Below are 13,489 nucleotides of genomic sequence, written 5' to 3'. Positions count from 1 at the left end.
AAAAGACATACAGCCAGGGGCACACATAGAGCAAACAGTGACATGGAAATGAAGTGCAGCAGCTGGAGGCAAGTTTGGTGCGAGCCAGAGGCAAGAGTGGAGCGCAGCCGTCACGTGCAGTGCAGAGCTGGCTGTCCGTCTCATGTAGGAGGGGGTGCGTATTGAGGCGTGCTGAGAGTTGCACAAAATTCACCAAGTAGAGTTGCAGTTACCACAGGCTGGCCTTTCACCACCGAGGCAGAAAATAGGGTCTGGGCCTGTATTTATGTCAAAAACCAGTCTCCAGTAAAAAACTGACTGAAGTTCAGATTTTCATGGGGTTGAGACCTTAATTGATGTGGGGATGGATTTCCTGTCCAGTTAAAGCTGGTGAGGGCAGGAATGCAGGGTGAGTTTCAGACACCCAACACAACCATCACTGAGGCTGCTGGCTGTCCTGAGGAAAGGAGTTTTGCCAAAGCCTGCCACTGCACCACAGGGAAGCAAGACATCATTGGGAAACCAGAGGCCCAGCACCCATGAGGGAGAGGAGGGAGGTTGGCAGGAGGAGGCCACCTTGCCATGTAGCAGAGGCACTTCTCTGTTCAGCATCATCTCTCCATGCCTCCAATACCTCCTCCTCTCTTACCTCCTGCACCTGCTACTCCCTTGATTAGATGGCCCCTTCCAGGGCCTCACCATCCTCAAGGCTCACACCTCTCCGGAGGGCCATGCTATGGAGAGCGCAGCAGACCCTCTCAATGTCTGACCCCCTTGCAGAAGGGTGATGGAGTACTCCACCTGACTGCACCAGGCATCGGACCTAGTGCCTTCTAAGCTTCCAATGCCTCTGATGTGATGTGAATCTGACATGTTGTCCACTCTTGACGAAGAGAGCATCTGTTACCTGGGTGATACACAGTATGCAGCCGCCTGTGAGATGCCGCTGAGGTTCCCACTGATCAGGGTACAGGTGCGTGACCAACTGCTTAGAGAGTCATTGTCCCCTTTGGCAATGGTTCTTACTGATCTCAAGATATCTTCGCTTCTGCCTGTATATCCTGTGCTCAGGGTAGTGGCTCCTTCTCCTTTGTGTTATTTGCTCCTCTCCTCTAGCCTCCTCATGCCCAGTACTCTGCCCTCCCTTTGCAGGCTGCCGCTCCTTATCTCAAGTAGCCTCGATGTCTGAGGGTGCAGCGCCCATTTCCACCATCCTGGTGCACAGGTGATGTCCCCTGACACGCATGGGCTGCTGCAACTTAAACATCAAAGGAGTAAGTCTTAGGGTGCCCTAAGGTGAGCCCTATGACTTAACTTTTTAACCTTTTCTGGCCTCTATGACTTGCCCGATGTCCTCACCTACCTCCAGCTAGTCTGAGGCAGAAAGTTACTGAATGCCAGCTGCCCCCAGGAAGATTCAAAATGGTTGCAGAATCGAGCTTTCAGCAGTTGGCTTCAATTGGCCTGTTTGGGAGCGCGGGTGAGTTTGCAATCCCACACTGCGCCACCCCCCCCCCCCCCCCCTCCCCCCCCCCAGCCCTCAGGAATATTACCAGAAAGAGAGGTGGGGCATCCAGGCGCACAATGTCACTGCCGTTTTCTGCAGCGGACTGCCTCTGCACCGGCCTGAATTGGGCCCCCACTAAAATCCAGCCCCAAGCCTAAAGTGCCAGGTGAGTTCAGCCTTGTTCAAGGAAGGGGAAGTTTTAAAAATATTTAAGCCGTCACACCCAACACAATGATACCTGTAAGTGATTACCTGTATTCTTAAAAACCCTATTAAAATACTCACTACATGCAGCATTTCCAATAAGTATTATATGGCATTATAATTTAGATGGGGGTTCTGAAAATACTAATCCATTTGAAAAAAGGACCTTTGAACAAAAAAGTTTGTGTCAGTTTACTAACGGATGACGAAATATAGGTGGTGCTGTTTACTAACTTCTTTTCTGTTCAGAGTTCACTGTGCAAAGTGAATCATCCAGGAAGTTCCATTTTACTTTCATTTTCAGCACACTGTTTTGTCTTTATGATGGCTGCATCACATCCATTTCTTTTTGAGGAGGAACTTTGCTGTGCCATCTGTTTGGAGTTGTTCACAGATCCTGTTACAATTCCCTGTGGGCATAATTTCTGCATGAAATGCATAAAGAGCTACTGGGATAAAGAAGTAAGCATGAAGTCACACAGTTGCCCTAAGTGTCGAGCAAGCTTCCTTCACAAGCTTCACCTTTGCAAAAACATTGCCCTGTCTGAAGTGGTGGAGAAGATTTCCAAACCTGAGAATATAGTCCCACAGGAGACTTGCATTGATCCAGATGATGCTGTATGTGATTTTTGTATTGACAAAAAGGTTAAGGCTACTAAGTCCTGTTTAGTGTGCAAGGCATCATTCTGTGATACTCATATCAGGCCTCATCATGTAAATGCAGCACTGAGCCATCACAAGCTAGTCGATGCAGTCAAAAGCATGGAGAACCAACAATGCAAACGGCACAACAGGCCGCTGGAACTGTTCTGCAGGACGGATGACACTTTTATCTGTTGTATATGTATAGTCCAAGAACATGGAGAGCACATATTTGTGACTGTAGAGGAGGAGCGGGTGAAGCAGCAGAAAAAACTGGCAGGTAAAGAGACGACATTGGGAAAACATGTAGAAATGAATGAAATTGAGATCGGAGACCTAAGAAAACAAATGGATTCAATTAAAAACTCTGCAATCGTAGTGCAAAAAGACATTGCTGCCAAGTTCAAGGAATTGGTCCGAGACATTGAAAAATCAAATACCAAAGTGGCTGAATTTATAGAGAAAGAGAAACAGACAGCATTAACTAAGTCTGAAGAAGCCATCACCAAAAAGGAACAGAAGTGTATTGAATTAAGGAAGAAGAAGCTTCAGATGGGAGAGCTTTCAGGTATTAATGATGATATCAAATTCCTACAGGAGTTTAAAGCTTTAAACAATGAGTGTGAAAAGACCTCATCCCAGATCATCAGTGACATGGATGTTAGTTCGACTGGCTTAAGGCAGATTGTAGTTAATCTCAAGGAACAACTGGAGAGTAAATGCAATCAAATTTTAGAAAACCTAGGCACTGAAGTAGCAGGATTGAGGCAGTGCTGGCCAAAGTCAGAAGAACCACAGAACCGGATGGAGCTTCTAATGTACTCCCGTCAACTGACATTCGACTCAAAGACAGCACATAAGTGCCTTTCTCTGACTAAGGAGAACCGCAAAGCGACAAATATCTGGCCAGAGGAGGTTTATGATGTTGATCACTCAGAGCGGTTTGACTGTTGCTGGCAAGTGCTGTGTGCAGAAAAATTGGATAAAGGTGCCCATTATTGGGAAGTTGAAATCAGTGAAGGTAGCTGTCTGGGTGTGACATATAAAAGCATAAAGAGAAAAGGACCAGACAACTCATGCTTCATTGGGAAGAATGATCATTCTTGGGGTATACAGATTTACAGCAGTCATTGCTCAGCATGGCACAATAGTACAGAAATTCGAACAAAATCAGAGAAATATGAACAAATTGGTGTGTACCTAAACTATTCTAATGGAAGTCTCTCATTTTATGGTGTCACTGACACACTTACATTAATACACAGGTTCCAGGCTGTATTCACTGAGCCATTGTACCCAGCTTTCAGACTTATAAATAGCCAGTCGTTTTGTTATATTTCTGAATGAACTGGGCATCGTATTATCTTAGTAATACTTATCATCATAAAAAGGATAGCGGGACACTTTTGATATCAAAATAAGATGTGCTCATTAAAATAGGAAAAAGTCAATTTTTGCCAAGTTGCGGAATTTTCCAGTGACTAAGTTGGTGAAGCAGCTGTGAATACTGCTTCTAAGATTTCAGTGCATGTTTTTGCAAATAACTTGTGATGTATCAGGATTTTTTAAAAAAATAAAACTTTGCTAAATTTGATTGAGAAAATGTTATGAAAGAGAGCTGGTGTCCTTTAACATGGAGACTGCCAGAGGCTCTCTGTTTTGTAGCAGATGTTATACCACTGTAGTGTGAATTTTTAAGTGGAGCTGTTTTCTGTCTTTGAATTTTTTCTCAGAAAAAATCATGGTAATTACAAAGATGAAACTACATCATCATAGCACTGGTTTTAGTAACTAGACACAGCCTGGTAGCGTGAGCTTTTGCTAACCATTTTACTAATAATAACATCCATTTCAAAATGCTTTTAGATTTAAAATCAGTGGCCAATAGTAAACTGTGTCTCTGTCATTGTTAGCTGCAGTAAGAAATATAAGGGGTGGATTATTCTCTCTGCTTGTCATGCAGGCACATTGCTGTCTATGGGAGGAAGCCTGAATTGTTTATTTCCCTGAACCATTCACATTGTCCATCCATGGAATGAATCTTCAGACTAAAGACCATGGAGCAAATCCAAGTGCAGGCACAGGTCTCTTAAGCCTTCTGAAGCTAGCAGCATTGGATCTGGCCCCTAAGATCAGGGTTTTCTGCCTGCTTATGAATCATTCCTTCCTGGTAGGTGGATGCTAAATTACGAAAGCTGATTATCTATGGGCTAAACCCCTGTAGCCCCTCTGGTCAGTGACAATTTGAAGAAGGTCATAGAATCAGAAATTATGTGTTCAAGTGCCCAACAAACAGGATCCACAATGGACTAGTGATGGTTTGTTTATCTTGGCTCTCTCTGACACTGTTGGAATAATTAGTGAGGACAGAAAAGCATTAGTGTCTCTGCCTTTTTGGTATAGATGTGATGATGTGCCTGTTCTTTACTGTGTACAGGAAAAATATTCTCATACCCTTTGGCAGATCAAAATCCCTTGATTTATATTTGATGAATACATGAGATTAACAGACCCTGAGGGCTGACAAATACAAACTTCACCTTCGTCCTGTCACAAACCAAAAATAATGTTGTGTCTTTTTGTCGGTGGACTGAACATCACATTTAATGTGTATGCCATAGACTTGCCGTGGGTCCTGCTCTTTCATTTCAACATCAACTGTGCCTTTTTCATGCTGCAGAGGCTAACCACCTCATATTTTTCAGCCGATTTGCCCTTACTGTCATGTATGTAATTTGCTTTTTTGTTCATCTCATAGGTTCTTGCAGTTACAATTTTCTAAGCTGCCTATTCTCTTTAGCTGGCTTTGCTTTGGGGCCCTCTCTGTTTTATTCACAATGCTGCCTCTGTGCCTTTCTTTCTGTTCTCACTTGCTTTGTTACTTTTCCTGTCAGTTCAGCTCCTCAACATTTGGCTACGAGAGCTGGACTGCCAGGTAATGTGCAGAGTACAAATCATGAGTCACAGTAGTTACAGTCTGCAGGGTTTTGCAGGGAGTGAAAATTATACAGAAATTCTTCCGCATTAAGTGTTGCATTAACTGAACTCAGTGCTTGCCTTCAAGCTGCTATGCTAGTATTCCAGGATTTGAAGATTTTTCTTAAAAAAAGGAAAATAAACATTTTACTTCAGGTTCTATTGTCTAATAAATCAATTAATTAATTGTTATATATTGTGGCAGTTTCCTGTATGTAAGGTGATAGTTTGTGTCAATGTTGTGTTAAATATTGCTTGTTGTGGCTCAGAAAACCCTGCTTTCGCATGGCAGTTTCTGTCACATTTTCTGCAAAGGAAGGCAGTGGGTTGAGAAGGCACACAATTCACTGGCCCCTGTTTTCTGTGGGCCCTCTTCTCAGCCAGCTGAACTTTTTGTTTCTGCTCACTTCTTCCAATGCTCTTCCAAACAGTCAGACTCCAGAGGTCACAGCCATCAGTGACTGTCTCCTAATTGTCAGTGTCTGCCATCCTCATATTTCCCTTGCAGGTGTCCTTATAGCGGAGGTATGGATGCTCAGGATGTCATGACCCAGTGGCCAATTCACTGTATAGAAGGTTTTAGGGTATATGGCTGTCATCCATCCGACGAACATGGCCGAGCCAGCACAGACGGTGTTGGCTTAGGAATGAGTGTGTGCTGATGAAACTAACATACTCCAGCATCTCTGAGTTGGCGACTTTGTCCTGCCAAGAGATGCCGAGGTACATCTGAGACAGTGAAGGTGCAAACTCTTCAGCCTTTTCTTCTGCCTAACGTATGTTGTCCAGGTCTCCTCACTGTAGAGGAATGCACTGAGAATGCAGGCTTGGTAGACTCACAGTTTGGTATTCTCAGTCAGGTTGCTGTTGTTCTGCACTCTTACTCAGCTTGGACATAACAGCTGCAGCTTTTACATTGCACATGTGAATTTCAGCATCAAGTGACAGATTGCCGGTGATTGTGGAGTCTAAGCATGTGATGCTATTAACAAGCTCCTGCGTCACATTGTCGGTGCTGGTAGATGGAGATATGGCAACATCCTGGACCAAGACATTTCATCACGCTGATGGTCAAACCAAACCCTTTACAGGCATGAGAGCTGTCCATTTGCCACTGCCGATGTTCCTCAGTGTGGAATGTTAGTGCAGCATTGTCATTGGAGAGTACCTTTCTGATGTGGATTTGCCATGCATTTGTCTTGGTTCTTAGATGACTAAAGGCTGAACAGCTTTCTGTTAATTCTGGTACGTGAGTAGATACCCTCTTGTAGCTGACCTGAAGACAAATGACAGTTTTAGGTACAGCTCTGACTGCCATGCAGATCTCAAAGGGTTCTGAAGCTGCACTGTCATAGCTGACCTTACCCATCTTGTTGTCATGAGAACAGGAGATCACTTTGAGCAGCATGGGTGGGCAGCCAATTTTCTTCAGCAGCTTAAATAGGTCTTCTCTGCGCATATGGTTGAATGCCTTGGTGAGATTGATGAAGGATTTCTCTTGCAGATGCTGGACTGAGAAGATCATGTCAATTGTAGCTCTTCCAGTTCTGAAACCACACTGAGATTCAGGATTGAGGTATTTAGCCAAGATCCACAGTCTGACAAGGGCAACACAGGCAAATACTTTTCTCACAATGCTCAGTAGAATGATGGCTCAATAGCTGTTGCAATCATTGCAGTCCCCCTTGTTCTTGTACAGGGTCACAACCTTTGCATCATGCATATCCTGAGGCACTGTCTCCGTACATTTTCTAAATAATGTTTATGCTATGTAGCTTACAATGATAAACATCACATTTTAAAACAAATATTGGGAAGACTGCAAAGCAACCAGCTCCAGTCCCTGAGTAAGAAATTGGGGTTTTTAATAAACTGGTATTTTCTGTGTTATTTAGAATTTATGAGGTTAGCTAAACAGCATTGATTCTCTGTAAAGGCAATTTATAAACACTCCAACTTCTAAGCAGTCCCTGGAAATGGCAAGGCCATTTCTACTTGGTTCAGGCTGCCATATTGACATTCCCAAATTGGTAGGATTGCATCTTTTCTATGCAAATGTTTAGAAAGGGCCAGGACATAACCCTCAGCATGATGAAAACTAAAAAGCTGACCTTGAGCAAGGCAACAAACAGGGGAGGAGGTAACCACCCCAACATTTTGGTAACCTGTTTGTATCCATTGGTCAGAAGGGTTTGAATAGATGATTGACACTGGATAAGCTACCAACCCCCAGGAAAAGGGTATATTAACAAGTGCTCGGGGACAGGGGGCAGTGCTGGTAAGGTGGCAGTGCTCGTCAGTCTGCCACCTTCTTCAGATGGAAGAGGAAGAAGAAGTAGAGGAAGAAGAGTTTCCCAACACTTCAACTAGAGAGCAGACTGTTGCTAACACAGGCTACTATGATCAACACATTCTGTGTCACCCGTCCATTCATCCTCTGGGATAAGTAAACTGCTCTCAACTGTCATGGGTCATACATTTTCTGTCTAATTAATTAATGCATCATATCTATGTGTTTCTTAATAAACCTAATAAACTATCGTAAGATTACTTACGAAGTGTTGGCTGCCTGTCTTAGGTATCTAAGGCCCTGAATCCAAAAATCTTACACCTGCTACAAACTCTGTTCCCTCGCCAACAACTCCATCTCTCTCCTTGTCAGCTGTCTGAAACTGAGCCAGACCATTTGCAACCTTGGTGCCATATTTGACATTGACTTGAACTCCTGATTACATATCTACTCCATTACCAAGACAGCCTATTTCCACCTCCGCAACACTATCCAACTCTGCCACCTGCCTCAGCTCATCTGCACCTGCAACCCTCATCCAGGTCCTTCCCTCTACAGTTGATTATTCCAACACCTCCACATAAACATAAGCTTATCCAAACCGCTGCTGCCTCTATCCTAAATCAGCCTAAATCATTCAGCAATCATTCCTGTGTGCATTGATCCACATTGGCTCCTGATCTGGTAGTCCCTCTATTTAAAAATTCTCATCCTTGTTTTCAAATTCCTCCATAGCACCCACCCAGCCGACTCTATAACTTTCTCCAATCCTCTGAGATGTCTTCCATCCTCCAATTTTGGCCTTTGAGCATCCCCACCATTGACTCCACAACTGCTGGACATGCCTTTAGCTGCCTAGGCCCTAAGCTCTGGAATTCCCTTCCTAAACCTTTCTGCCTTTCTTTTCTTATTTAAGATGTTTCTTAACGCCCACCTCTTTGGCCAAGCTTTGGTCACATGCCCTAACATCTGCTTACATCATTCGGTGCCAGATTTTTTTGATAATGCTCCTGTGAAGCATTTTAGGACATTTTATGAGGTAAAGGTGGTATATAAGTACAAGTTGTTTTTGTTATTGAATATGTGATCAACTCCAATGCCTAACAGAAACTGTCCAGCTTCTTGAAGAGTCACAAGTCCTCATGCCCACAAGGTTTTCTTTCTTGCTCTCTCACTCTTCAACTTCTCCCAGCATGGTTTTTATTCTTTTTTTCTCACCTCTTCCTTTTCAACAGAGTGTTCACTTCTCTTTCTTCTTGCTTCCTCTCAGCATGTTTTTTTCCTCCCCCATTCCCTACCCCTCCAAACAGAGTCCAAGTTTCTCTGTGTTCTCCCCTTCTCTCCCTCTCTCTTTTTCTCTCCCTCTCTTTCCAATTCCTTGGACAGAAGGAAAAAGGATGAATTCAACCCTACAGATCCCATATTATTTTTCCTCACCCTATTGTTCACTTTACACAGTTTCCTTACTTTCTCTTCATTCTTTTCACTTTCTTTTTTTCTCCCTTTATTGCCAAAGTCTGCATTCTCTGAGAAGTACCACTTCAAGCAATGTGTCTCTCTGCCATTTGTTTCTGCTGCATCTTTCTAACTTTATTTATTGCTGAGTTTACATTGCCACATTTTAGGTGGATGGTAGGAGTGCCCTAAAGAAAAGTTTAATGATAGTGGCAGATTGAAGATCATAGATATGTTGGGGAATATATTTGGATGGTGTAGACTATTTTAGACATATTGGGAAATGTTCCTGCGTAACATGGTTGGGAATCTGGTGAACAAGGTCCAGTACTTGAATTCTGTCCCAAATTTGTGGAGGGATAGCCATCTGGCAATTCTTCTACTAAAGAGGTAGATAGAAAACCTCCATTAAATTGACTCCTAATACAAATGTACTTATGGCTTTTTTTGTCAAAACTATGGCTTATTGGATTTCAAAAGGTATTTAAGGATTTTCACCTTTTTTTAAAATTTTCCTTTCCTTTGCTTTAATGTGAATTTTGGGCTCTTCAAGGTGAGGGATGTTAGTGTTCGAAAATAGGATGCTATCATTTAATGAACCAAGGACACCAAGCACTCCCAGGTTGGCATAAAGTGTTTATTGGAGGTTAACACCTTTTCCAGTAACGTGACTCAGCTCAAACCTCAGAAGGTATTTTTGTAGTGCACATACAAACAAGGAGTAGTAGTAGGCCCCTCGAGCCTGCTCCACCATTTAATAAGATTGTAGCTGATCTGATAGTAACCTCAAATCTGCATCCCACTTAATCCCGATAACCTGTCACCCCCTTGCTTACCAAGAATCTATCCACTTCTGCCTTAAAAATATTCAAATACCCTGCTTCCACCACCTTTTCAGGAAGAGAGTTCCAAAGACTCATGACCCTCTGAGAGAAAACAATTTATGTTTTAAATGGTCGACCCCTTATTTTTAAACAGTGACCCCCTAGTTCTAGACTCTCCGCAAGAGGAAACACCCTCTCCACATCCACCTTGTCAAGACCCCTCAGGATCAATCAAGTTGCCTCTTACTCTTCTAAACTCCAGAGGATACAAACCTAGTCTGTCCAACCTCTTCTCATAAGACAACCCACCCATTCCAGGTATTAGTGTGATAAACCTTCTCTGAATTGCTTCTAATGCCTTTACATCCTTCCTTAAATAAGATGACCAATACTGTACACAGTACTCTAAATGTGGTCTCACCAATGCCCTGTACAACTGAAGCATAACCACCCTACTTTTGTACTTAATTCCCCTCACAATAAATGATAGCATTCTATTAGCTTTCTTAATTACTTGCTGTACTTGAAAACCGGCCTTTTGCAATTCATGCACTAGGACACCCAGATCCCTCTTTGTACTGGTACTAAATATTCCTATTTCCAACAATAACCATATTGAGGCTTCTCTGAAAGTGACTGCCAGCTTAAGGACACTTTTGTATTGTGGCCTTATGTCCACTTGGAATTGAGCCCAACTTATGATACAAAATGCACTCATTCAAGGAACAGAGACATATTCCATGCAATTAGATTTAAAATCAAGCCCCAGAGGTGAAATTGCCAAACCCAACCAGCTTTTACTTGCTTTTTGTACCAAAGCAGATAACTCTTTTTACTAGAGGGGAAGGATGTCATGGATCATAAACAACTCCACGAAACTGACTATATCTTTCTGCCATTGGAAATTCCAATTAGTGTGTTGTGGCTATAAAGTAAAACCCTTTCATAATGTGGAAGTCGTAGCTTTGCAATTCTGGAAACTTCAAGGAAGCTTAATTTTAATATCACAAAAGTATAAGAGGCTGACTAGCTTAATCTAGTACTCTAAAAAGACTGTGAGGGAGAATGAAATGAATAAGAATGAGGTTTTATCAACAGACTCAAGATAACAACCCGTCAGCAAGCTACCTTCATATCAGGAAAACTGATGACAAGACCATAAAAATGGTCTCCACAAAGAAATGTTATGCCTATCTTGATGTATGTATCGCGGTGGCATATTATGGAAAGTAGTGTAGCTCATGTACAGTGGACGGTTCAATAAATATACTTAAAAACAGCTCAATTTGCTGCGTATTTGAGCCTTTATCTTAGTTCCATTTATAATGAATTACTATTTGTCATGCCAAAATGGAAATTCAGTATCATTGGATCAAGAACTTTCTGAATGATTAACTACATTAGGACTTTTTAACCTTCTCTTCATAAAGGGATTTTGATAGTAATAAGGTTTCATTGTAGTCATAAGGGGAGAAATGTTAAAACTCATTTAAAATTAAATTAAAAATGCTCACTCATTATAAATCCATTTCAAATTACAAAATTAATGAAGATTGGGCTTGATTACAGAGCCCAGAGAGTATTCATGGCTTCATATAGGTCATTAAATAGAATATAGGAAAGTTTGCAATTAAATATTTATAACCAAACTGCACTAAATTAATATTTCTCATGCTATTAATTTGAGATAGCTGTTCCATCTCTTTATTAAAAAATCAATTTTTCAAATGCAGATTGTTGAAAAAATATTTAGCATTTCTTTCAACAGCCTGGCCCTTCTTTAATCAAAAAGCCTCAGAAAGAATGTTCTTAGTAAACTGCATGAAAAAAAATATAAAAAACCTAGTTCTGAGCAGTTCTGGGGTGCCAGTAAGATCTTGCATAAAGTGAGAGGAGGGCATAAAATTGAGTATGTGAAGTTGTATACTTCCTTGCAGTTTTATAAGGCATGACTTGGGGGTGAATAATGAGGCCATGTTACCTGCTGGACAGCCTCAATTAATTATCAAAATACCATTTTATACTTAGCACCCTTGTCTACCGCAAAATTCAAGCTTCACACAGAACAACTGGGCACAGATGTCCTTGGTTCATCTGAAAGTTAAGGCTTTGAAGGTCTTTTGAGGTTGGAGGGGTCACCCAAATGTTTAAGCAAGTGTTAGGCTGTTTAAAGTATATCTTTTTTGGGGGTCTAGTCTTCCATTTTTGTATTCTGGGACATTTTCCTATTTTTATTGTTTTTGGTGCGGTATTTAATCCAAGTGAAGGGATCTCGCCCGTCAGCTGGAGAGCCAGTGAGAGCACCATGAGCTTCCTTTGGGAAAGGCCCAACATATTAAGTGCCAATCATGCACTTAAGTGGCCCAGCATCAAGTCTTCTGAGGGATCAAGATCCCCAGGGATGGAAATTGGTCCCCGGGAGCTCCTGGCCAATCAGAGGCTGCAAACTGTCCATTGAAGACAGTGCCAGCGGGAACAATGGCGGTTACCAACAATACACCCACAAGAGACCCAGGATCAGCAAAGGTCCCAAGGCCTCAGGTGAGTGAGGGCAAAATGGGAGTTGCGGGATGGGGGTGGGGGGGGTGGGGGCGGGGGGGGGGGGGGGGGGTGGGGGGTGGCGGGGGGGTGGTGGTGCAGTCACAGGAGGAGAGGGGGTTTAGCAGCAAGTGCAGGTTGGTGGCTCTCAGTGGGCCCTTCCCCTTCTTGATGCTGGGTCCCTCAATCAGACATTAAGTGCTTTTGAAAGAGGAATCCCCCTAGGAGCCAGCAAGCAAGTGCGATAAGGTTTGCTATTCGGGCTTTCCGCATGGCAACTACCCCACCTGCTGTGATTGATACCAGCTGCGGTGGGATCAGACACTAAGTGGGCATCAGGTGCCCACTTAAGGGCCTCAGTTGGTAGCGGGGTGGTGAGGCCATCCACAAGTCTTCCTGTCTTGGACTTAATTGCGTTAGAGCCAGGAAGGCAGTAGATTCCTCACCTGTCACTCTCCCGCCTTATAAAATGCCTCCCCCACCTCCAAACTTGCCTCAGGGGAGGGCATTAGATTCTGCCCTTAGTTTCTGCATGGTTTGACATCATACCCTATAAAGAGATGAGACAGATGTTGTCTTAGCTTCTTTTAATTTGCTGAGGGACTGGGATGATGATGAGGAGATTGTGAGGGTCTAAAGAATACAGTGACCACTCAGCTATTTTGATCAAATCCATCAATTCCTTTGCACCTATTCCCAGCAGGAGGCCCATCTTTGCCATCATTGATTTGCAACACAGGTTGGCCATTAGTTGCACTATCTGATGAGCAAGGAGACGCACATTAATCATCTTTCTTACAGGTGCAGATGTGTTTGTATTTGCAGATTGGTGCAGAGCATCTCTTATGCAACTTGAACTATCTTACATTCCTTTAGTGGTCCTCCTCTTCTTTTTCCAAACGCCTCAGACGGGGGAAATCCAAGGATGTCAGAAATGGTGCTCGAGAGAAAAGGCAAATTAAAACAATTGACACCAAACCTTGTGAAGACCTAAGTGCCAGGAGAGAAGAAATTAAGAAAACAAATAAGACATTGTCTGACATTTGCTGAGTAAACTTACTTTCTATACTTACA

General features: G+C 42.8%; 1 protein-coding gene across 1 annotated transcript; it reads left to right on the top strand.

Annotated features, from left to right (window-relative positions):
• The first annotated feature begins 1,997 nt into the window (after positions 1-1,997).
• LOC121279619 (E3 ubiquitin/ISG15 ligase TRIM25-like) lies at positions 1,998-5,473 on the top strand. The gene has a single exon (XM_041190787.1). The coding sequence runs from the start codon at positions 2,012-2,014 to the stop codon at positions 3,677-3,679; it is 1,668 nt and encodes a 555-aa protein (XP_041046721.1). The 5' UTR covers positions 1,998-2,011; the 3' UTR covers positions 3,680-5,473.
• Positions 5,474-13,489: the final 8,016 nt, after the last annotated feature.

The sequence above is a fragment of the Carcharodon carcharias genome, chromosome 7 (genome assembly GCF_017639515.1).
Source record: "Carcharodon carcharias isolate sCarCar2 chromosome 7, sCarCar2.pri, whole genome shotgun sequence".
NCBI lineage: Eukaryota > Metazoa > Chordata > Chondrichthyes > Lamniformes > Lamnidae > Carcharodon > Carcharodon carcharias.
Note: the sequence above shows the minus strand (reverse complement) of the source record. Positions and strands in the feature narration are given on the sequence as shown.

Bases quoted from the DNA above. Each gene is read 5' to 3' on its own strand.
- LOC121279619 (XM_041190787.1), top strand. From the start codon at position 2,012: ATGATGGCTGCATCACATCCATTTCTTTTTGAGGAGGAACTTTGCTGT.